The 25301-nt window shown below is 36.4% G+C and overlaps 1 protein-coding gene across 4 annotated transcripts in view; it reads right to left on the reverse strand.

The window, feature by feature from the left end:
* Positions 1-3268: 3268 nt before the first annotated feature.
* Positions 3269-25301, reverse strand: part of ADGB (androglobin) — a 99390-nt gene continuing 77357 nt past the window's right edge. For 2 of the 4 annotated variants that reach the window (XM_026794842.2, XM_074537579.1), the window contains 9 exons: positions 24622-24806; positions 19422-19618; positions 18140-18251; positions 11394-11503; positions 9785-9940; positions 7857-7965; positions 6654-6741; positions 5320-5503; positions 3271-3694 (listed from right to left, as the gene is read on the reverse strand). In XM_026794842.2, the coding sequence (XP_026650643.2) occupies positions 3545-3694; positions 5320-5503; positions 6654-6741; positions 7857-7965; positions 9785-9940; positions 11394-11503; positions 18140-18251; positions 19422-19618; positions 24622-24806 (1291 nt within the window). In that variant the 3' untranslated portion in view covers positions 3271-3544. Of the gene's footprint in view, positions 3695-5319; positions 5504-6653; positions 6742-7856; positions 7966-9784; positions 9941-11393; positions 11504-14553; positions 14605-18139; positions 18252-19421; positions 19619-24621; positions 24807-25301 lie in introns of all 4 variants that reach the window. The other 2 variants (XM_074537581.1, XM_074537580.1) reach the window with 2 other exon arrangements.

A 25301-nucleotide genomic window follows, 5' to 3' on the forward strand; every position in this document is an offset into this window, starting at 1 on the left:
CCAGTATTACTCTAAACTCTGGGCTCACTAGGTATTTCCAGCTATATAGCTGGTTCACAGGAAGAAAACCAGGCTTGTCTCTCACATGCCACTGTGCTGCTTCTTGAAGTTGCTTTTCCTTGATGTTTAGATACTAACAGATACTTCAACAGTGTTTTGAGTGTAGAGAGTGGAATCAGCTTTGTATTTTATTCATGAATTGAAGGAGCTTAAAAATGTGAGGGAATCACAAAAAATAAAAATAAAATCTTACCATTGTATTGGAGATTGTCTCGAAGAAGCACACAATCTTCTACCAGACATGGTTCAGGATTTTTGAACTGCTGAGTAAGCAAATTCTCTTTATCTATGTAAAGAAATGGCTGCCAGACTCTTCTTCAGGAGTCAGACTTGAAATTTCAGGGGAGAAGTATTACAGTTAAACTGCAAATTTTTGAGATCAACATAGATGTATGTACTGTTTTTCATACACAGAGTCTTTCCATGAAGAAAAAAATGAGAGGCTGTGTAAGTGACAAATTGTGCCAATATTTGCAGAGAGGATTTTCTGTAAGAAACAGTAGAAGGTCCCCACTCCCACCCCCTCACACCTCTTCTGTGGTGTGGTGCCACCAGTTATCTGGTAGAGTAGGCTTTGATGCAGCCATTCTGCTAGTGCACCTCCAAAATGAGTGCCATCTTGAAAGATCAGCCAATCAGGTCTTGATCCAGAAAAGCTTGCCCTATCTGTTCTATTCTGTAAAGGGCTTGACTCCATTTGTGAGTCCTTTGCTGAAGTTCTTCACAGAGTAAGAATGCACATAATTTCAGGGCTGTCCTTATGCCCCTACTGAATCTGACCCAGTATGGCTGAGCTCAGTATAAGCAGGACTCATGACTCTCCAAATTCCAGTACTTTCATTACAGTAAATGTTATAAAGTTATGGTGCTTAAAAGTTGTGTTACTCCTACAGGGCAAAAGAATAAATATGTTTTACCCATGTGAACACATAATTTGGCTATTGAGCAGCCTGGTTTACAAACTTGAGGCAAAAATCCTATCAATTAAAACACAGCATACCATTCTTGTTTTCCTTATAGTAAAGTGCTACACACAATGGCTCTTTAACTTACTGCAGATGTTGTTTTGAAATAGCTTTGGTTTAGTTTTTGTACGTCTTTCCCCACTAACTTAGCTTGCAATATAGTGCACCATGTAAAAAAGTTGTTTTGTTGGTGTAAAACTGATGCATATGAAATGTCATCAGTCATCTGTTTCTGGTCCAATGTATGTAAATTCTTTGACACAATCTAAACAAGGCATTTTCTCTTCCAGGCTCCATTGAGGTAAGTGAATATTTTGTTCTTCTGGAATATACACAGGGATTTAGTAAAACTGTTACGTGCTTCTCTTAAAACATTACACTCTCCAAAGTGCATGCAATTAAACAGTGTGACAGTTATTCACACCCTCATCATATCTGCTTTCTTGAAATGATGAAAGAGCCAATGAAGACATTCACAAATCACACAGCAGATTTCCATGATGCCACATTATCCATCAAAATGAGAAAATTATGAAACTTAGAATTATGTTTAACATCAGAGCAAGATTTGATAATGTAGATCTGACTATTCTGTGCCTGAGTTTAAGTCAGTTGACAGCTGATTACACATGGGGACAGGTTGTGATCATGAGAGTTATTAGCTGAATTTCTGACATTTAGATATTGATAATGCTGGCTTTTGGAGCTGGATTGATTTTTACAAGAGAATGTCATTATAGCACTTGCAGTGACATGAAGAACAGAACTTCAACTTGATCTTCCTCTACAGAAGCTCATTAGAGATTCACATAAGAAGACAACCAACACGTGCTATTGCCATGGAAACAAGATGGAATATTATGAAGCAGTATATCCCATATTCCAAAATAGAGAGGACAAAGACCAATTATAGCAAAAGACTGACAGGCTTTTTCTTTGCAGCCTGTATGGGGCAAAGCAAAACTTAGCTCCTGCTCTTTGAAACAAAAATCACCAGTGCAGTTTTAGGCCTCTGGTTTCAATTCTTCCTTTTCAAAGACAAAACCTTAAGCTAGTTAGTTTAGTTTAGGTTAGTTTAGTTTAGTTTTGTTTAGTTTAGTTTAGTTTATGATGTGGGGAGGAAGGAGGCTGAATGGAGGCATTGGCATGGCAGCAGGTGGGTGGGTGTGATGAGGAACAAAGCACACAGGTCATAGAACTGTCAGAAGACTGAGCCAAGTTCAAGCCAAATAGTGGATGAAACCGAGGTGAGCAAAAGCACCAAAAGGTGAACATTAGGTGGTCATTAAGACACAGAGGAGGGTAGTTTCAAAGACTATGTCTGGCCAGTACCAGTGGCCAGAAATGCAAAGGATAAAGTTTCTTGTGATTGACATTCAGTTGGTGAGTCTCATAGTTTCTTACTTTGCCTAGATAATGAAAATGCTTTTGGAAATCCTCAACCTATTTCAGGTATACAAGACATACTTAGTCTAACTTCCTAGGCTTCTGCTTATGACTACATACATGAATAATACTTTAAGTTATTTAAAACACCTGTCTGTTCTAGAGAGTTTTCACAATTGTAACAGTCTAGATCATTGTATTCAAGTAATAGTGATAACTTCTGAGTGATTTTTTTTTTGGGGAAAGAAAGATGGATAGGGAAGCAGCATTGTGTCATTGATGACACAATGACAAACACAGGAATTCTGTGATAATGGACACAAGAGCTTAGAGGAAATATTTTGCCCCTTGAATAAAAAGCCTGTGATTGCTACTTCATTCACACATTGGTTTATTTTTAAGAAATATTTTTAAATTCCAGCTGGGAGTCTATTGTAATTAGTCATTTGAACAAAGTCAGCATGGGCAAAATACATCTTAGAAAAGAGAAATAAAGATAATAATAGGGCTTTAAGGAGTGTTTAACAAGCCTTGGAAGGTTGTTTCATGAGTTTGTCACTACAGAGAGTTACTGTGAGATTCCAAAACACTTTAAGAGAACGATGGATGGAAAAAATATTACAGTACATAGAAAGCTTGTGAGCCTGGTCAGTCAGGATTTGGTAAGCCTTCCAATGTTAGCATACGAAAAGTGTGGTTTGCCACTATTTAATTATGATAAACTCCACAAATTGTCATCCATTTAAGGAGCCAGGTCAAATGACTTTCAAATCTGTCAGGTTGCATTCACTGTTTCAACTCTGATTCATTCTTGACTGGTTCTGTTTCGATTGAAAAAAAAAGACAAAAGACACTGGGATTTTGGGAGAAGAGTCTGAATGGAATATGAATTTTATTGCAAAGTTATTCAGCAAAGCATAAAAACTTAAATAGTAGCAAGTATTCTTTTTAAAATACTAGATAAATTTTTTCACTAGCAACAGGCAAAGAGATAAAATGTGATATAGTTGCCAAAAGTACTTGAAAATAAGAAACTTTTTTTCTCATCTTTGTATATGAACTTTAACTGCTAAATAACAAACTGTTAATTACAATTCACAAGTGCTAACAACTACACTTTTTTCACTGAACCTTTACCGTTTTCTGTTTTTCTTTCGCTCTGCTTTCAGGGCTGCTTCCAGGGCTGCAAGTTCTTCTTCTTTTCTGCGCTCGGCCTCCAGCAACTCATTTCTGTATGCTTCCCGAATGCTGTAAACTCTGCCTCGTGCTTCATCCAAGGATGTCTGGCCAAAAACAAACAGCAATACTGCCCTGCTCAACACATCAGTCTTGGTTTCACCACAAACAACTGCATCCTTCTGTTCTGTTTCACTTTGTGACTAAGTACAAGGAGAGCATCTCTCCTTTTCTTTTTACATGGATGTTTATTGACTTTTCAAAGGAAATAGCTATATGTCAATCTTTTCACCATGGAGAAGAGAAAGTTCAGGAAAATCCTTTTTAAACTGCTGGCATAATAAGATAGTTGTGTGAAAGAAGAATAGGACAACAAAGTAGTTACCTATCTGGACCTAGTCCCTTTTCAGTTACTGATTTGCTTTGCAGTCTTAAACAAATCTATTAAAATCTAGGTGTTAAAAATGCTGGAATGGCTTAGGAGTTGTGGCCTTTTAAGAGGCTAAAGGAGCATAAATCATAATGACCTTCAATGAGACTTGGGGCAAGTGGAACTGTGACACCTCTGAAAAAGGTGCCACCTTTTCCCTTTCCATTTCCATCCTGAAAAATGGGGATACCTGGAAATCTGTATATAGTTCTTTGTGGTCTACAGATGAAAATACTGCAAAAGTGTCTATCAGCACACTGTGCATATTCACAAATAATCTCATCTTAAATTCATACTGTGAAACATTTTTAACGGTAATAGTTTCTAGAAAGAGTCGAGATTCTACTCTTGCGAAAAATTTGCCCTTCTAATATACAATATGTTAGACATCCAAAATCATAGCAACATCTGAACACCTGCATCCTTATTAGGGTCAGCCACTGTTGGAGAACTGTGGCTCCTCGCTGACCTGTAGTTGAGTAATATAAATCAGGCTGTCTGGGAACTAGCTAAGATGTTTTCAAGTAAGATTTCTGTAAACAGGTTGATTTGATGTAAAATTATTTTTACTGTCCCTTATTCACTTTTAAGAGGTCTTAATTGAACAGCTGATTGATACTGGCTATTGTATCATCACTACAACAAAAAATTTTTTTCCTGTTGATGCTCAACAGTTAAGCCAATTTGGTAAGATACTTGTGCAATTTCATGTGCAGTGCATTGGCTGAGTTAATCCTCACAATGGATCCTACACTAATGCTACCACATTTATTATTTATATACATGCTTTTTTGAGGTTTAATAATATAAATTCTTCATTTGCTGGCATCGTGCATATTCCAAGGAAACTGCATTCTCTAAATTTTCTGAGACACATTAAGAACTTATCGCCCTGTATAATTGTTTTTTTAATTACTTTTCAAAAAGCTGTATACAAGTCTATAACCAAAAAAATAGTCAGACTGGAGATGCTTTACTTAATAAGCATCTGGTCATGTATGTCAGTTTTCAGTCAGTTTTTTTCTGACTTATAACCATCCTTTTATGGTGATATAATAGTGCTTTTGCAGAGAGTGTATCAAGAAAGTATCAAGAATATCATATTAAAGATATCATGCAGTACTATTTTTTTACTTTAGAACTTTTAGTTTTAACCTTTGCCCAAGTGAAATTTCAAGTTTGTTTGTTGCTTCTAATCTGTAGTACTGAATACAAAAGCTTTGATAATGGTTGACCAGGATATTCAGAGTAGTGGTGGACATCCCAGCAGCAATTAACTGGAAAGTAATCTTGAAAACATACCTGCAGGTTCTCATACATTTCAAGTATATTTTGCTTCAATAAAATTCTCTCATTTTTTTCTTTTTGTCTTTGTTCCATAACCAGCATGCAAAGTTGTCTAAAATGATTGAAATTTTCTTCTTTACGTATCTGTTGCTGTTGAATGATAGACTCATTTATCAGCACAGGTTCAGACATAGTTTTTCTGAAAGAAATACAAACCAGATATTTGTCTCATATCAAATGCAGTTTTGGTTGATGTCTATTTTCCTTAACATCTATATGCAGGTATTTGGGCTATATTTGGCAACATTACCATTATATGCTTAGATATGGTTAAGAAGTCACTTTTCCTCTGCTTCTAGATAACACCAATAAGAAAATACATTCCTGAGACCAGATCTTCTTATACTTGAGTGTCTATTTTAAATCTATTTGTAAAATCATGCTCATCTTCGAGCATATGAAAAACTCCTACATGTGACACCTTTAATTTGCAAGAAATATGTTTTCAGAAGTTTTTGATACTTCTGAAAATTGAGACAAATGCAATTTATTTTTTAGGGTTCTTTTTTTTTGCTTTCAACATAATGGCAGGTAAGTGCATAATACACTTTTATATTTTTGTCCTAAATGACTAGTGTAAAAGTCAAGGAGGTGAAGACAAATGAAATGCTTACAAGATTTAAGCTCATGGAAGATATTTTGTCATATTTTTGCCATACTATTTTAATGCTATTTGCTCCAATATAATGTCAATTTCCTTATCAATTTAAAATTAAATTTGAGCATATTTTTCAGCATTTTTGAAATCTTTTGAAGATCAATGAAATGCAAAAACGCCACGTTGAATATAAATGGACTTAAGCATGAAGTGGGTTATAGCTGCAGCACAGCAAACAAGGAGGTGCATTTAAATTAGCTCAATAAGTTCATGTCAACACTTGTAATAAAAAATACAGTTCTTTGTATAATAAATGTAACCAGTACAATTATTTCAGCTATTAACTATTATTAACTGCATTTGTTAAATATGTTATTTTAAAACTGCATAACATCCTGACAAATTTTTTATGACCCTGGCATTGGCTCAGTTGGTTGGAGTGTGGTGCTGATAAGACCAAGCTTGTGGGATCAATCCCTGTATGGGCCATTCACTGAAGAGCAGCACTTGATGATCCTTGTGGGTCCCTTCCAAATCAGAATATCTGGTGATCTGGATGCTCCTTTCAAGAAGACTGAAATAAGCATATTTGCCCAAACACTCATTTTCTTCAAATGTTTATGTCAGATACTCATTACATGCAGTGCAGTGATTCAACCCCTTTGACATTTATTATCTTAGGGCAGTTTACCTTGTGTAAGGACTGAGGTCTATAAGCTCCCATGTTTTCTGCTGTGTTTCTAATCTTAAGTCAATAGCTCTTTGTGGTGATTGCTTTCCTGTGGTAACAAAATAAAAAACAAAACAGATTAAATTGGTTATGTGGTTATGCTAGGGAGCTCCACCTAAATTCTTTTACCAATTTTTCTTCCTTTGGCTCAGCAAAATACTTTAATAAATGAGAATATAGGCTGGGGAGGTATAATATTTCTTCCCTTTTATTTCCAACACTTAGGATATAATCAAAGATGCTATTAAAAACCCACATATACTAGAAGGAAATTAATATGTGTATTTTAGTTAAACCTCCTCTACTTATCAAAGTTAGTAAATCTAAGCAAGAACATTGACTTTGCAGTCAGTCTTGACTTTGCCTAAAAGATATAAAAGCGATTTCTGGGTATCATATTCTTTTGTTTAAAAAAATCAATAAAAATCTGATTCTGCAGTCCTGGCTGTAGTTTAAAAAAATTATATTCCCTCTTGGGAAGAAGATTTAATTTAAGAAATGCCTGTTTAAAGAAAAATCATAACAGTAAAACTGGTATTCTGAAATCTTAGACTATATTTTTTAACCACATGGATAATGTGGTTAAAACATGCTGTGTTTTATTGTAGCATTCTTGCAGTACAATGACACATCTGATATTAAGCATGGCAATGGGCTGAACTGCTTTGTCATTATTTCAATTCTTCCTTCTTTTAATTTGTCTCACTTTTGACACCTCACTTCCAGACCACTCTCCATGAACAGCTTCCATGAACTTTATTTAGGTGTATTAGTCTCTTACTGGCATGCTATTTTAGCTGCTAAACACTTTTTTAGCATTTCTACACTAAAGAACTTTGGTACTTGGAATTGAGGGAGAAGGTATTTTCTAGTAAACTTCCAAAAATTTCAGAATAATTAATTTAGAATTGTACTACAGAGGGGCTACCTGAAGTTTGCTTAAGGGTAACTTGGCAGCCTCCAAGAGCTGTAAGGCTGTATCTGTCTGGAAATAGAGCAATGAAACAATTAAAATAAAGAGGGGATAGGGAGCAAGCCTGCCACTGCACACTTGGACACCTTAATGGGGGCTAATCTCTCCAGCTACTACCAGTATTTAATACAGAACCCTTTCCTAAAGAGTGGAATATGCTGAACAGAAGACATAGAAAGCTGTACTCTTACCTTCTCCTTCTGAACTAGGTGTTAAGGCGTCAGTCTCAGCCTCAGCTAGGGGTTCCTCTGAATCTCTCACAGCATACTTATTAATAAAACGCATGCGTTCCTGAAAAGCCTACAGATCAAAGTTTAACAATCCAGATCACAAAACTTTTACTGCATATTTCAAATCTCAAAGAATTTTCAAAAGTAGGATTCTAAGAGTCTTCAATAAGACCTAAATCAGAGTGCAGTGGGCAAGTCTCCTGGTGCTGGAATCAGAAAAGATGTCAGGATCCCACTGAATCAGTCATGAGACATTGCACACTTACACTGAAGATCTCTGTCCAATGAAATGCAGGGAAATCACTGATCTCTGAGCAGATTAAAATATTATTGGGATCAAAAATAAAATAAAAACTGTATAGCTGGATGTATGGCTAATGCATCTCCTAGGAGCTCCTATAGCCTGATGATTTAGACTTCTTGAAAAATGGGACCTTTGGGTGCAAACCCTTTCAGACTCAATTATCTTTGATGCCAAAACCAGACATCAGCACTTCTGTCTTTTCAGAAGGAGACTTTGACTCACTTGGATCTCTCTTAAGGGCTGTCATTGCCAAAATGGATAGAGAAGCCCTTTGGCTTTTGGTCAGCCTGGAGTCAGGAACTCAATTTCCTGAGTCAGAGGGTCTGTGACCCCTAGAATAGACAGACATTGGGCCAGGGTTGTCAAGAAGAAGCTACTTAATCTGGATAGCACAGCCCCAATTTAGACCTTTTTTTTAGCATATTCTGTTGTTGCTGCAATTTTCTTAATGACAGCTGTTTTAAAAAAAAGTCACAAACCTGAGGGGATTCAAAAGTGGAACCCTGTAGTTGCAATTCAGCTGATTTTCTGATTAAAAAAGATAATGGTCATAGAACCAGATTCTGAAGAGTCTTCTCAAATCAAAGGAGATTCATTTCTAGCTAACCTTTAGGAGGCTGTACTTGCATTTTCAATCTCAGCACAACTCATCAAAGCTGCAGAGCAGCATTTCTCCTTAGTTCAGAATTTAACAGAGCAGCGTCAGGAAAAGTTTTGAGCTTTGAACACACTGAAAAGAACTGAGAAAATCTGAGAGTGTAACTGGGAAGGCTCATATTTCAGGTTCATTTCTGAAAGTTAATACTAAAACCCCCAAATTTCTAAGCTGGGGAATCTGGTTGAATATACCTTAATGGCATTGGTGGTGATAGGGAATGACTGTCAGATGAGTGGTATATAATAACAAATTATGCTGGAATTTGTTATTTTATTTTTCTTTGCTAATGAGGCTTCCAATTCTGAATCAGCACTGCACTTTTTGCTTTGCTAGAAAGAACATGTATTATTTTTCCATCTCAAGCATATGTCACTTCAAAAGCACCCAGATGCACCTGGCAACTAGATCAGTATTGCTTCTCCAAAACTGTGAATTCATACTGAGCGTGTTACAGGCTCTTGGGTAACCTGCAATGCAGACTGAATTTGGAATCCTGGCTGCAAGGAACAATTTCAGTACTGATATGACCAGGTGCCAGTTCTTCAGGAGAAATAATTTTTGGCATGTTTATAGCAGTATATTTCTTGACAGAATCTGTTCATGCTAAACATTAAACTTGTCACAAATAGCAGCTTTGCAAATGTGTAGAGGTAGTGGGCTTTCTAAGGAGAAACTTAGCTATGTTTTTTAAAGTAGAATCTAAAGTCTCAGTGATCTACAGAACCCTGATGTAGATATCTGGATTCCTACCCAGAATTCAGGCACATAATCACTTTTAATTGTCTCAAAAGTAAAATCTCCTGTCTTCCAGAGGGGCAAAGAGAACAGCCCTATGAAGGCAGGTTTCTGTTGTGGCAAGTGCTCTAACATTACAACTCCTGGAACTTGTGAAGAAACACCACTGCAGAGATAGCACTCTGATATTACCTTGACAGCTCTCCCTGGCTCTGCAGACTCCCATGCTTCTTTCATGGCTCTGATGGCATCTACTCGCCGGGTGTCCTTCTTCACCTCCAGAAATTCTGCCTCTTTCTGGTCACTTACTATGCGTAAAATACAGTAGGGGGCATTTGCCTCTCCTGGCTGAAAGCATCATAAACATAATGTAGTCACTGGTATACATCTGCTACCACTCTTTAGGATGACGTTATGGTTTTGTGTACTGGTAATTTTTCTGACTGATATACATTGTACATTGACAGACTTTGATGTGCATTATGACAAAACAGAGGCTGCCAAAAGAAAGCAAGATTACTTTGCAATGCCTGGAAGCTCTTTGAGGTGTTTTGTTCACATGTTTTCCCCCACACCCATGCAGCACGCTCCACACTCCCAGTCCTTCTGAACAGTTTGTCTGAATAAGTTTTGTGTGATTTTTCATGCAATTGTTTTATCTCTCCTCTCCTCTCCTTCCACAAGCTTCTTTACTAGTAGCCTTAAGTGGGATTTTTGTATAGAAATAAACCTTGCTCTGTCTTTAAGTTTCTTTTCCAAGCACTTCCCAGTCTCTCCAACACCTTAATGCATGGCTTCTCCAGAATCACAAGGTAAGTAGGGCCTGAAGTCTATTAGACTATTCTGATGCCTGACCAAGAAATGAGATACTGTGCTGCATATGTTTCAGGAAAACATATCATTTGGAGAAGCTTTAAGTCCAAGACTTAGATCTAGGGTTAGGAGTTAAGCTCTTGTTTGAGACTACAGGTGGACATCTTCTCTTTCTGCAAGGGCTCCATCTCAAGACTTGTATCTGTTTTAGTGGTGGACTCCCAAGAATCATCATCACAGCACCTCTAGTGTAAGGCAGAATCACAGGGAAGTCTGCTGTGCAGCAAGGTTAGTTGACTAAAAAAAAATCAGTAGAGATTTGTTAATGAAAACCTCTATGGTTCTTTGATTAAACTACACACCATGAGGCAGCAAAATTCCCAGCAAAAGCATTGCCATTAAACAAGAAGCTGTCAGCTCCTTCAATGCTTTCCATTAATCAGTTTGCAACCAGTAATGTCAATTATTCCTTTTAAGGCATAAAGGCTGGCAATAGCTTTTCAGACAGCCACAGAACACTCAGATGATCCACCCCAGGGGATAAGACCTTCCAAGTACGCAAGTACACACCAATTTTTCTGCCACTGTATGTCTGCATGCTACTGAAAATTGTGATATATGAGACAGGAACTGACTAGAGTGGAAAAACCTATTTCATCTCCCTAGAAACCCATGGAAGCCACTACAATGAGGGATTAATGAAACACAAATATGGTGAATTCTTGGAATTTGGTAAGCTTTCAGCAGAGACAGAAACTACAACAAAAGAAAGAACCACCTTTTCCTTTATACATAAACAAAGAAATGAGCAAATTGTGTATGTAAATCCAGGACGCACATCTTTTACATTCAAAATTTTTAATTCAACATTTCTCAAGTGTTAAGCTAAAAAAGTGGCAAAGGGACATTAGAAGTCCTAGCAGTACTGATCTGCAGACCTGAAAATATCTCAACATTCAACAAATTGAGGCTTTGGCCTTGTTCTCACCTGAGATTCAAGTGGTGCACCTTCTTTCCAGGAGTCCTCTTTTTCTGTCTTCTCAGATACTGTATCTTTTGATCCTCTGGTTGATTTAGGACTATTTGCAATCTTTTTAACTTGGAAAGAAGTGAGAATTAGGGGAAAACTGTGCTCCTCATACTTTCTTCTTTGTTTTACTCAAATGTAGTTATAATGCATTAGGATTTAGAGAATGTCATTGTTATCCATAAATATAGCTCCCCATATAAAACCCAGGGTGGAATAACAGCACAAAACAGCCAAACAGAGAGGCAAAGGAAAACCAGTTAATTAGTTGTCACTTTCAAGTACTATCAAGAAAGAATATGAAGACCAAACAACTTTTAAAAACATACTTACAAGGTGAATACATTGTGACAGCCTTATCTGTCCTAAATAACACTTTACCCAGGGCTTAACTGAGAGTTTTCCATGGTGCCTGCCAGCAGTCGCTGCATTGCTGCTTTGTGTGTGGGTCAGTACAAAGACTGCAATGCACAAAATCACAGCCTGACTCTCACTTCCCTTCTACATACAATCTCTGTCAGCATTTGTTTTGTTAGTTATGCACCAGGAAAGTATGAAGCTCAAAACAGATAAAGTAAATGTTCTCATTATCGCCCATCCTATCTAGAACAAAGAATGTAGGTACACCCTATAAAATGCAAGGAAATTAAAGCAAAGAAACATGTTTGAGACTCAATGCATATTTAAGAAATGCAAATTTGTCATTGTCAGAACTATCTGGGCATATTTTAAATTAATTATATTATCAGTGCATATGTATACTATATGTTTGAATTAATGATACTGTTAATTGACTTTTGCAACATCTTAGCCAATGAGAGCTGTAAACAAGACTTCATGCATGTCATATTGTTTTTAAAATAAATTAATAAATAAAGCATGTAATAGCATATAACTTTATTATTTATAAAGAATGTGTCAGTTGAAACAAACAGGGATGAATCCAAAACACTATGACAAAGATTAAAAACCTGAGTCTGAAATCTCCATTTCCCTCCACCTTCCTACTGTGTGAAACATTGAGAGAAGAGCTGAAAACCTAGATTTAGCCAATACAGTAAAACAGGGGACTTCTCTCAGAAAAAAAAAGTTTATATGAGTGACTGTTTTACAGTCTGATGATAATAATAAGATATCTATCTTTCATTTAATACTTTTAAGGTAGATATCTTTCACTTAGTGCTTTTCCAATTTCTTTCCACTGAGGACAAATCATTGTACTGCACAATTAATGAGCTTTGGATGGGACCTGTATTGTCATGGCTGAGGTTATATGGATACATAAATATTAAAGACATAGAAACATATTTGTAGCTCACATATAGCTCCACATACAAATATATATTATATGGTATATAAATGTGTTACATCATACATCATACTCGTGTTCATCTAGAAATAGTATTATTCTTACCTCCTCATGGTACTTAAAAAATGTCCAGTGACATTTTACACCAAAGTGTAAAGTTTAAATTGGTTCAGTGCTACTAAGGCATATATTAATGAATAAAAGCAAAAAAATTAAAGTGGTCTCCACAAATATTGAATATAGTAAAACAACTCCACAGGAAATGCAAATATAAAACAGTGATGACATAATTAAAAGTTATATAGTTGTTGCATAAATGGCTCTCTCTTTAATTTCACATTATCATTACATAGTAGCACCATAAATCAATCTGGTGTACATACATTATTCAAGGTATTATTAAATTTTAGAGATAAATTATTTATTGTTTGCACAAACACTCAAAGACATTCAGTGTACTTATCTAAATGATCCCAGACAAAGATTTTCTATGTCATGGGATACCACAAGCTTTGTCTGGTTTCTAGAAATATTTTGTGACTCTGAATTATAACATTTTGATGCTCTGAACTTATAGCATACCCTGATAAGTTAGTAAAGAACAAACAAGCATAAGAAATTACAGGGGCTAGAATGAGGTAACCTACTTTAACTCCAGATATGTAGGCTTAGGGCAAGTTTAAGCTTAGATCTCCAAGCTCTCCCATGTACTGCACTGCCCAGGTTCCCCCAGCCCTTCCCACTTCTTCAGCAGAGCAAGGAGTATCCCAGTTAAGGCATGAACCTCCAGAAATGCCTGGAGGGGGCCATGACTGCATTTTGGCATGCTGCCCACTCTGAATCAAGGGGAGATGTGAGCAGCAGCTCGGGGCTTTTCTAAGGGCAAAGACAGGTAAATGCTTTGTATGGGATATGATAAGAAAGGCAGGCAGATGATAAAGAAAGTAAAAGGCCATTCCAGCTCAGCTTATGCATCAATCATCACAAACTCTCAGTGGCAGTTTTTTATATTTGTGTGGCACCAAGAAAAGCTTGGTCATCACACGGGCTGACAGTGATGACAAACAGCTGACAGCAACTTTAAAATTGGCTCCTCTACTTCTTTTCAATTATTTATACAAAAGTTCTTTTAGTCTAATGCCAAATGGGACCAAAGTGATCGTCCAGTCTCATGTCCTGTCTATGACAAGTTAAACAATTGCACCAACGATTCCTAGCTGAAACTCAGTTTCAGATTGAGATACATAAATTCTCATTTTTAGATAGGCAGCTACTCCTGGTTTATGAGATTTAAATTACAGAGAATCTATCTTATTCATAGGTATAACACAGAGGAGTCTTTTGTAGCTTTCTTTGAGAAGATATCATGCTACTGCTATCTGAAATAGGCTCTGAGCATTTAGTGGCACTACCCAGTAGCTGGTAGCAATGACTGTTAGTTGCCCAATGAGGGACTTTCAGATTTCATTAAGAAAAGATTGAGAAGTTCAGATGTCACTTATCCTGTCTTTGACTGGACCCTCAGAAGGATTCTTGACAGATGGCAATGTCAAAAGTCTTTCCGAAGCTGGGCTCACCCAGACACTAAAGTTACAGAAAAAATGCGCCAGGACAGAAGCAAACCAATAATCTGGTTGCAGTACTGGTGTGGGCTTAGGGCACGGCTAACAGATCTACAGCACAATCATGTACCCTCTGTGAACTATTTGTTCACTGAACACCAGGCAAGTCATTAATTACTACTGACAGGCAAGCTGGGAAAGAGAAAGAGAGAGAGAGAGAGAGAGAGAGAGAGAGAGAGATCTGAACAACCTGTTAAACATCCCATGGAATCCTCTCCTTGGCATGAGCCAGCAAGTTCTCCTGTGGGAAAATAACACCTGTGGGAGAAACTTTGACCACTCTGGAGGATAAAAGGGAATATTCCAAAGCATATTGTCTGTCCTGCCTTTTCAAACCTACCTTTACTACCTGGGCTGGGCACTCCATCTTCTCCTGCTTTCCCAGTTGCATAGACAGCCCTCATTAACATCTTACACTCCTAAGTTAATTTAAGGCAATATGTAAAATACGTGCTGCAGTTAGCACTCAGCACACAGTGATAATTCAGCTCGGGGTTGTGACAGTTGCACAATAAAAGTGATGATTTTGCTACAAGAAAACTAAAACCAAAGAACCCAGAAACATAATAGCCAAAAATCCTAAATACAAAATGCACCTTAAAATGATGTTGTTCACACAGTCACACAACTGAAAATGGTGCTAGCAGTTGCAGGATTGCCTGCTTATTGTTCCCCTTTTATACAAGAATCTTGAGCTTACATTTTAAAAACTCTTTTTTCCATTGAAAGCTTGCTCCATAACAGTGCTCAGAAGAAAGAGGCAAAAAAACCCAAAGACCAAACCAAACCAAAACAAAAACCGAATAAACAAAAAAGGGAGGAAGAAAGGGGAAAGAATAAAGACACTATAAATAAACTACATGGAACTTCCTAATTTCTGTGTACTTAGGTTTTCCTGCCTAATGCCTTTTTAATGTTTTGTTTGTACAGTGGGTTCTTTAGTGAAACATTTAATGGGATTTCATATATAATAAATATGACTAAGTATTATTCACAAAGTAACTTTTGTTAACACAGTGCTTTTTACAGGTACAAACATCAAGAAATACAAAATTATCATAGCATCTGTGTATCAGAGAATTTACTTTCTTCAAAAATGTTCTAAATAAGTATTTATAATATTGGTGAATAGGAAGAGTATAATAGCATGGGTCTTAATTTAAAGGGAGACTATTTTAAAATATTTTAGTAGCTCTTAATACAGAGTTCAAATATGCTTTTGTCATGATAAATTAGCTTTAATACAAAATTAACTCTAGATGGCAGTCTTGGCTTACATGAAAAAAGGGTACTTGAAAAAGGGAACACGTTTTGCATAAATTTTTCACCTGGCTCACTGCAGCAGTCTTGAAAATCATGTGGTGATATAATACCCTTATGGTTACATTCCAACATTATTATTATATGAATTTAGTGTCTGACAACTTGTGTTGGCAATTTTAAATGGTAAAGGTCAGTTTTCAAACTGATTTAAGACTAGCTCACAATCAGAGAAAGGAATAAATGTTTGGGCTTGCCCCCAAAATACTGAACTAAAGTAAGCACTTCAGATAAATATTGCTGTCAATAGGGGTACAAAAGATAAACACTAAATATTGAGTATTGATGTTTCAACTTTTTGATATAAGTTGTCTTTAAACTCTGTTGGCGGCCTAGGCAATCTGTTGGTATCCTTGTATAAACACAGACACTCAGTTAATAAGAACTGTGAAATGGATTTGGTTTCTTTGAAAGGCAGCATTTAAGAGAGGGCACAAAAATTAAATGATTTAAAAATTATTATATTTACACCATTTTAAAATAATCCCAAGAAAAAAAGTGCCTGTGTTCACTGACTGCAAATGAGCATCAATTAGCATGGAGAAGGGGAGTTATGAACTGGAGTAGTGTTACCTTGAATTCAGTGAGAGAACACTCATGACATTGCCAAGGTTTAGTGATATGAGCTGAGAACTAATGAAGAAATTTTCGAGATTAAGTCACCTCCTTTGACCTGCAGTTTTACAGACCTGCAGTTTTACAGACCATGGTGAAACTGTATAAAAGGATATTGTCAAGTGCGAGCTGTCACTGTGTAGCCAACTCAGAAGGGTAATAGGATGCAATAGAATGTCTATTGTGAGAAGGAGTCTAACAGGGAAAACTAAGAGAAGGAATTGAATAATCTAGGAAGAAAATATGATATTGTGAAGAACACAACAAAATACAAGCAGGTGAAATCACTAAAACAGCTGTGTACAAGTCTGTAAGCCCACATGACATGGCTCCTCAAATGCTACTAAAACTGACTACAGTAAACCAAGAAGGTACATATTTTTAAAGTTGTGTAATAATAACTGAAGAAATAATGAAAAAAACCTCAAATACTGCATATGTCCCAAACCCAAGAAATTAAATAACATCCATCAGCAATCACTGCTGCTGAATCTAAGTCCAGTTCAGAGTACTAGAAATTACTGAAAAAAGACCTGACCAGACATTTAAAAAGAAACATCTAAATAGAATAAAAAGTGAGACATACCACTAGTAAATAAAAACCAAACCATCCTAAATAAATTTTTTGAGTATTAGCAAGTGTTTTTATATGAGGAAGCAAATAATTTTTTCTTATCTCTTTCAAAAATTGAGTTATAAAACTTTGATATTAATTATGCAGAAAATCTTCTGAATGATGGGAAGTAATATTTTAGGTTCTGCAGGAACACAAGGGTGAGAACACAGGAGCATCAGCTGCATGTGTGTGTGATGTTCTGCACCAGCAGCTGGAGTAGGGCTGCAGCCTCAGAGCTTGTAGGGGATGCAGAGGCAAGCTATGGGGCACATTAGGTACAGCTGGTAGAAGAATCTGCCTTTTCAAAAATGCACAGTCTATCTAGGGGACTTCCATTCTTTCCAGCCTAAGAGGGAAAATCAAGATAAGGCAGCTGATGCTGTTTGTGTTTGTGCTGAGTGTCCGTCTGAGATCTCTGTAGCTGGCAATGTCTGTGTGTTTCTGTGTATATGTACACCCTTACATACACATATACGTCGTGGGTGTCTGTGTCTATGTGCATGTGCTTGGTGGGATTTCATCTTCAGCCTTACAAACAGTTGGATCTGGGAATGTGCAGTGGCAGAGCCTTGCTTCTCTCAGGCTCTTGGGTCCAGAGTGACAAACTTTAACATAATAAAGATCTAAATAATCTTGTGTCAACCTGGCTGATAAAAGAAGAAGAAAATATGAGACACTTATGTAATTTACAGAATACTTACTAGGATTCTAAGTGCTTTTAGTATGTCTTGGGATTGGTTTTTACTGTCCCTTAAGAAGAAATGTTACAATAATCTGTAAAAAACCCAAAACCTTCTGTAATTTCTCTGTCCCCTTCATGACTTAGACATACAGACTGTACTTGGGAACTTTCCTAGCCTTTTCTCTGGCTAAATTCTTCTCCCAGCAGTACAGAAGAATTACATTTCCCAAACTAGGCCTTTCCCCACATCTTGTTCAGTGCATTTTGTTAAATTATCAGCAGGCACGCTTCTGATCCAGATCTCTACCTAAAGCTGGGCCCTAAGAAGGTGCCTTGCAGTGTAGTCTCTGATTTCCTTATATTTTCTGAACTGAAGATGTAGATTCATGCAATCAAACTTTGTTTCTAAGAACTACAGAAGAAAAATTTTTCTTGCCTAGATATTTCACTCAAACAGTGAAAAAATGTTGCTTGGAGTAAGAGATATTTTTTAAAATCAGTGACATGATACATTTGACTAAATATGTACTTAGATTAACCTACCTTTGATATCATCTTTCTGTTTTTCTTTCAGGTCCTGAACAAGCAAAGACTCACCCTCAGTAAGTGGCCAACTATCATGCAACACCAATGCCTCTATTGAATACTGGTGAGACTGTGAAAGAAAATGCAACATGCTGAAGTCATAGCAATTGCAACAAGCATTCAAGTCCTGCAGGTTAATAAAGTGCCAGCTATTGAATTCAGCAAATAAAACACATAATTAATTTACAAGCTTGCACACAGCAGTATTCACAAGAAGCTTAAAAAATTAATGTTAATTCCACAGACCTCATTTTAATTCCTGTGAAGTTAAACAATTACTCATGTGTTTATCAAGAAAAACTAAATTGGGCTACACAATAAGGAGCTACATTCCTGTAAGATTTCCATGTAACTTCCCTATGTATGCCATGTACTGCAACAAAGACTTTTGTCTTTGATTTTAAGACTTACTACAGGGCTTTGAACCCTTGTACTAGCACTCAATAATGCCTTAATTTGAGGCAGAGGTGACAGGGTCAATGGGCTGTTTCAAGCATTGTCTAAACTGAATTGGAAATGATTATATTTAGAAACTGTTTTCCAAAATTCTAATGCCAGTTCTGAGTCAAAGGAACAACTTTGGAGTCTATTTCTCAATATTTTTTGTTTTCTTTCTTTATTTTGTTGTAATTTAATTCAACTATCAAGAAAAAAAATTACAGCAGAAAACCATGTGTAGATGTAAAACAAGAATTGTTTTAGAAAGTATTCTTAATTTCTCTAAAATAGACAATACTAAATGGCATCTAGAAAAACCCATGGTTTGACACTGGCCTCTGACAAACCTGACTTGAGAAGCAGATATTATGTGTCTGTTACTAAAACTTGCAGCTGAGTGGAAATAGTTGTTTCTCTATGCAAACTATTACAGATGGTCTTCTATAATATCATATTTCAAAGAAAGCTCATATTGAAGGATCAAAACTTTAGTTTTATTTCTGGAAATTTTTGATCTTTATGTGAAAGTTATGCTGTACTTGTATTTGATTTGACAAATGAAGAACACTTAAAGATAGAGTAAATCACCTTGATATGAAACTCCCTACTTATTTAGTCATTCACACATGTGCATTAACCATTTTATCACCTCATTCAAAAGCTACTGACAATCTTAATTTTAGATTCTTATTTTTACTTCAGGATAGAAGATCTCTCCACATGAACCAAAAGAATTAGCAATAATACTTCACTGTTTGCTTTTTTTTTTCTTCCCAAATCCCAGTGATTAACAAACTCTTACTTGTTCTGGGCTTCCAACATTATTATCAAAGTTTTCTGAGGCTGAAGATTCATCTGTTAATATCACTGAGCATTCCTGTACAAGGTCTGCCTTGGAAGAAGCTTTGCTGTCCTTTGACGAATTACGACTTCTTTTTTTTAATTGTCCAGTTTCCAATCCCTTCACTGTATTACTTTGAATAACTTGTAACTTTTTTACTGCAAGATGACAAATAAAGAAGTAGTGAAATTCTATGAATTACTGGTATGAGGTAAACAGATGCTCCCAGAAAGTATCAGAAAGAATTAACATAGTCCATTTTCTCATACTGGATTATACTCAGAAGCTTCCAATTAAAATGATGCTTATTCCAAATACTACCCTGATTTCATTTTGCCTGCAAATCACAAATATCTTCAAAGTAAATAATGAGAAATTGAAGACTGTATATATGACTGTTGTTAGTTTATAAAGCATATAATTTTTCCCCTGAAAGCTCATGCTTCTCTCCTGCACTAACCATCACAGCATCATGCTATACATTACAAAATGTAGAGAGCCTTGTGCTCTCTATGATGGGATCTCTTTGTGGCTAACATAATTTAGTAAATAAAGTAAAACTGGATAAAGGGAAGAGGTGCATTGGCCACAGTTCTGGCAGTGCATACCTTTCCAGAAGTCTCTCATCTCTTTGTGCCAGCCTGAAACAAAATCATAGCTAACTTGAGCTACAAAAGAGCCAGTCTTGAAAGGATCACTTGATTTGTGATCCATCCTTTATCAATGTATATAATTCTCAACTAAGGAAGATGTTATGTGGAAAAACTGTGAAAACTAGACTATTCTAAAGAAGGTCTGGCACAGAAATATTAAGTCAGAAAACATAAATTTGTTTTCATTTCTAATGCCATTGTGATGGGGTCTTATGCCTGCATGTCTACAGAGAAAGTAAAAAAGAATTCTAGAAGTGAACATCTCATAGAAAATTGCATAAGGACAGAGAATAACACCTCTGGGCAAGCAGCTTCACCTGTGTTACACTGGACCATCAGCTGGGAAAGAGATATCATTCTGACTTCATTGAGGCAAGAGGCTTTGCTCCTCTCAGGGTTCATTGCATAAAAAAAGGATGATACTGCATCATTGCAACACTTTCAAAGAAAAATGCACACTTTCATGCATGTTAATTAAACATCCAGGGAAATTCACAGGCGATGGCAGGACTATTAGACACCAGATAGAACAAAATTTAATGCTGGTGTGTCAAAGATTAAATGCCCAATTAGAGGTTAAGTTTGCCCCTAGAAACTCAATTGGAGCCAGGAAATATTGTTTCTTATGAAAGCCAAATGCCATGGATTCCTTCCTACTGCGTCTTTCCTCTACATAAGCCAGTGCTTCCTTGTTCCTAAGAAAAGCAGTAGAAGTCAGGAAATCAAAATAAGACCTTGTAGAGATGGTCTCTTAAAGAGGTCTCAAACTCCTAATCACAAGTTCTAAGTTGCTTTTCTGCATTGCATTCAGAACCTTTAGCACCAGAGCCATCCCTCTTGCTGTCCCTGTGGCAAGGATGCCTGTGACAGAAAACCACAAACCATTTTTTAAGGTGCTGCAACTCCATGGCTGCTGTTTTGTAAAAGGTATGCCTAAGCAAGCCTGTAACTATGGAATAGTTTCTCACTCAGCTGCTGCTGAGCTTTCTAGGTATCAGTTAACATCCTATGCTGTGAAGGTGAGACTAGATGTAATTCACAGTGGTTAGATTATTAGATCTTTCATCAGAAGGAACAGAAATAATGAGGCTTTCACTCAATAGAAGTGCATTTGGATGAATAAGAAACAATATCCACAGACCTGAATTGTGAATATTCTACATCTGCAAGAAAACCTGTTTCAAAGAAATAACCTGTATTTCAGATGGAAGAATAGCTACATAAAGACATTTTCTAATTGCATAAATTGCCTATAGTTTACCATTTGCGATATTTGCATAAAGGTTTCAAGTCAGGAATGATCTTCAGTGCCTGTCTGAGCACTGTTAGCAAGGGCCAGTGGATGTAATTTATAAAAGGGTAGCTTTAAAGCAGTGAGGCTACTTAGATGAACAGTCTTGGAGTCAACAGAGAGGTGAGCTCCACTCCAGATGCATTGTGTTGGGGCTTTAGCAGATGTGCACTGCCCTCTGCAGGACATTATCTCCACCGAGCAAGACAGGTAGAGCTCGAGGCAGGCTATATTCCTTGGGCTACAACTGGTTTTCATTAATGCCTCGCTATTCGCCTCTTCTCTCTCCTAAACCTGAAGAGCTTGAGTATTGACAAATTCTATAAAGATTTTCCCTGAGGAAGATACTGCCATGAAGATAATTCCTCTCAGAATGGTGGAGTCCCCCATAAGAGTCAATCTGCTTCCTTTACAGGAAAGATCACTCTGAAAAGCCCCCAAAAATACATACACAGCCACTAAATCTCGCAATGGTCACCAATGGTCACCAGGTGGCGCTGTAACACAATTTTTTATTTTTTTTTTTTTTAATTGTATACAAAAATATGTGTGTCAATCTTGGTTTTCCTAAGTTCTGGCTAGAAGAAACTTCCACCTACCTTACTTCCATATTCAAAACAAATATCCGAAAGATATTTTTTATATTTTTTAACAGGATTGTATCAGACTGTTACTGTGGAAAATAAAAGGATTGTGAGCATTCTTGCCTATCTGTTCTTCGGCAACTGCTGGGCTTGTATCAACAAAACAAATTGTGCTTGCAATGTGTGTGTCAATATGTAAGTCCTTTATTGTCAAGCAAATGTTCAAGGTCCAAGTCATCTGCCGCATCTCAGAAGAGGTGAATGTATTCAAAATCTGTCGGTTTAATGTAGTTTTTGAGCTGTAAAAGACATTAATAGAACAGCTGTGACTGGAGATAAATTAACAGGCTGTGGGTGGGCAGGGAGATAATGTTTTATTGGTGATGGTTGTGCAATAATGTCACTTAAGAGAACTTCTGGCAACACAGTGTTCAATTCTATGAGAGGCAGAACATGTGTGGTAGTGAATAAGTGTCAAATTTAGGGATTGTATGTGGCTTAACTAACAAGATTGGTGCCAATAGTACAGCAGTGCTCTCTGATTATTCTTATTCTGAGAAAACACACTTGTTAGAGAACAAAGAAATACTGACAGAAGGAATCTTGTTGTATTGAGTGTCATTTGTATGAATCTTCACCTGAACTTGGAATCAGTGTTTCTGAGAGTTTGTATATTGTTATTGCACAGGCCATAAAAACACTTTTGACAATACCAAAGAAACATGTTTTTACAATGCCATAGATTGAACCCCTACTGAACCTAGAGACACTCAGTAGATTGAGTAATACAGTACTCTCATATTGGTTATACTGAGTCCATTTCACAATATTTTCATTTAATTTGGATGCTATGAAAGATTCTACACAAACTATCTTCTTTGTGATATACAGGATGCATATTAACAGGAGAAGAACTTCAGTGTTAAGGCCAGTTGGTCTAGAATTGTAAAATTATAACTATTGTAAAAATATAAATAATAGTAAGACAAAAGAACAAACAGTGATCAAACAGCTTCACAGCCATTCATTCCAAATGGCAACTCTCTATATACTCACACACACCTAATGAGCATCAGAATATTAATTTCAACTTCAAACATAGCCTAAATTCATAACAGGATTTTATGTCCACCACTGCTAAATAGACCCTGACTAAAAAACCTTCCTATTTTCAATCAGGTTAATGTAACAGATATTTCATCAAATAATTCAAAGTGGATTAAAATAATTTTAAATTAACAGAAATTATTTGTATGATTGCCTATTAGAGCTAGAATGTTTGTATCTGATTTCTGAACATATTTTGCAAAGTTCTCACATGTATGTCCTGGTAGACTGGCAAAAGCAAAACACCACTTCCAGTTATTTTGCTCTATCCTCTCCCTTTCAGCCTCTGGTGGAATCCATTTCTCTTCTCTGTCACTTGATTGTGCTTTTTAACTTATTTCAGTTTTCAGACTATCACATTTGCAAGGAGCCATTCTCCCGAAGCAAAGTTTCTCCTTCACTTTACTGAGGGTATCTTGGCAACTTCCTGAGACTGTTGTGATGCTGATCCTAAGCTGAGCTATTTTATGCATTCCCCTTTCTATTTCCACCAGTCTACCATTAAGTTTACTAGTTCACTTCCACATTCCAAAAACATTAACCAAAAATAGCTACTGATTATCTTGGTAACTCAGAGAGAATCATGACAGGTTCTCCATGACTTCCTCTAAAACCTAATGCTTTCATCTGATGAATGACATTTCAAGAGCATGGTTTCCATAGGACCAATTTTTTTTTTTTTTTACATTTCTGGTAATAACAAGGTGCAGTTGAAACAGAAATCAAGATGTTTCACAAATATGATGAATTTTTTTTCCCCATAAAGCATTGGAATTTCATGTTGCACATTATGCTAAAGGATCATGTTTGAAAACTTCACAGTTCAAAATAGTGGAGGTGAGCAGAAGAAATATAATGCTCTTCTGGGCTTTAGCAAAGCAATAATCCAGTATTTGAACAATTTGTCTTTGCCTCAGGTTCTCTATATGCTCAAATAGGCAAACTCTGATTTATAGAAGATTTATTGTTTAGAAGTCTTCATAGAAGGACTGAAGACTTTCATATCTTACATACCTTATGTAGAGCGGTGTCACTGGAGAGTGTGTACTGCAGAGTACAGCAGCAGACTTGGCTTATAAACATCTGCTTTATTTAAGCAAACTTGTAATTCTTATGAAGAATTAATTTTAAAATTGAAAACAAACTATAATGAATAAATCAAAATAGCACACAAATGAAATGGAAATCATTTGATTTAGAAGTGAGGTGTATAGAAAACAGGAAAACAAATGTAGATTATCAGAGAAGATGGCATGGCAGTAGTCTCTAAAATCTATTACATATAAGAAGTATAATGGAGGCAGGCAGCTGGTACTTAAGTTTTGTCTAAAATTACCTGAGCACTACAGGGTCCATTGTTGAAAATATGTCTAAGAATTATGTCCCTCCTTCAATTGTACTTCTTGGTTTTGAACAGTAATGAAAAGAGCAGGGAAAAATAGTATTTTCCGCGATTATCTACAGTTACTGAAAGAATGTATATCCTGCAGTGAATAAAATTATTAAATATGGCATACAATACTTACACTGGGAGCTCAGAAGTGATTGATTACTCCTGAAATTAAAAACTGGGATGACTGCATTGCCCTTTCCAATGACACTTGTAATTTCCTTCTCATTATCTAGGACTTGTAGTTTAATGAGCACATCTGAATTAGAGGTTTGTACCTGCAATGTAGCAGTATGTGGTGCTGTGACCTTTACAAAATACCTAAAGAGGAAGAAAAAATTATAGCAATATAACCAACTATTCTTTTTAGGAAAGTACCTAAATGTTGTGCTGAACCGGAAGCAAACGCTTACAATTGAATTGCAAATCAACTGTTTTCCTGGAATCTGATGGGCTAAGCTTCCTGTAGTGAAGTTTAATGCAGTGAATCAGCAAACAAAGCAAGTGCTGCTGCTGAAAAATTGGGTGGTCTAGCTATTTATTTTTTTTCATTGCCTTAGCTAATGTCCAAATAAACATTTGAATGCCTACTGTAATTTTATTTGTTGAATATCATTAGCCAGATTAGGGAACTGTACCATTATAAAAGTACCTGAGGATAAAAAAAAAAAGATCATTTCTTTCAAAAGGGTAGGGATATCTCCTTTGATGGCAATAGCTACTTTGGCCAGCTTAAAAGATTGTGGCATTAAAAACCTGTTGAATTAGAGTCTGAAGAAAAAATTCAAATAATTGTTATGTTGTTCAAACAGTTGT

The sequence above is a fragment of the Zonotrichia albicollis genome, chromosome 3 (assembly GCF_047830755.1).
Source record: "Zonotrichia albicollis isolate bZonAlb1 chromosome 3, bZonAlb1.hap1, whole genome shotgun sequence".
NCBI lineage: Eukaryota > Metazoa > Chordata > Aves > Passeriformes > Passerellidae > Zonotrichia > Zonotrichia albicollis.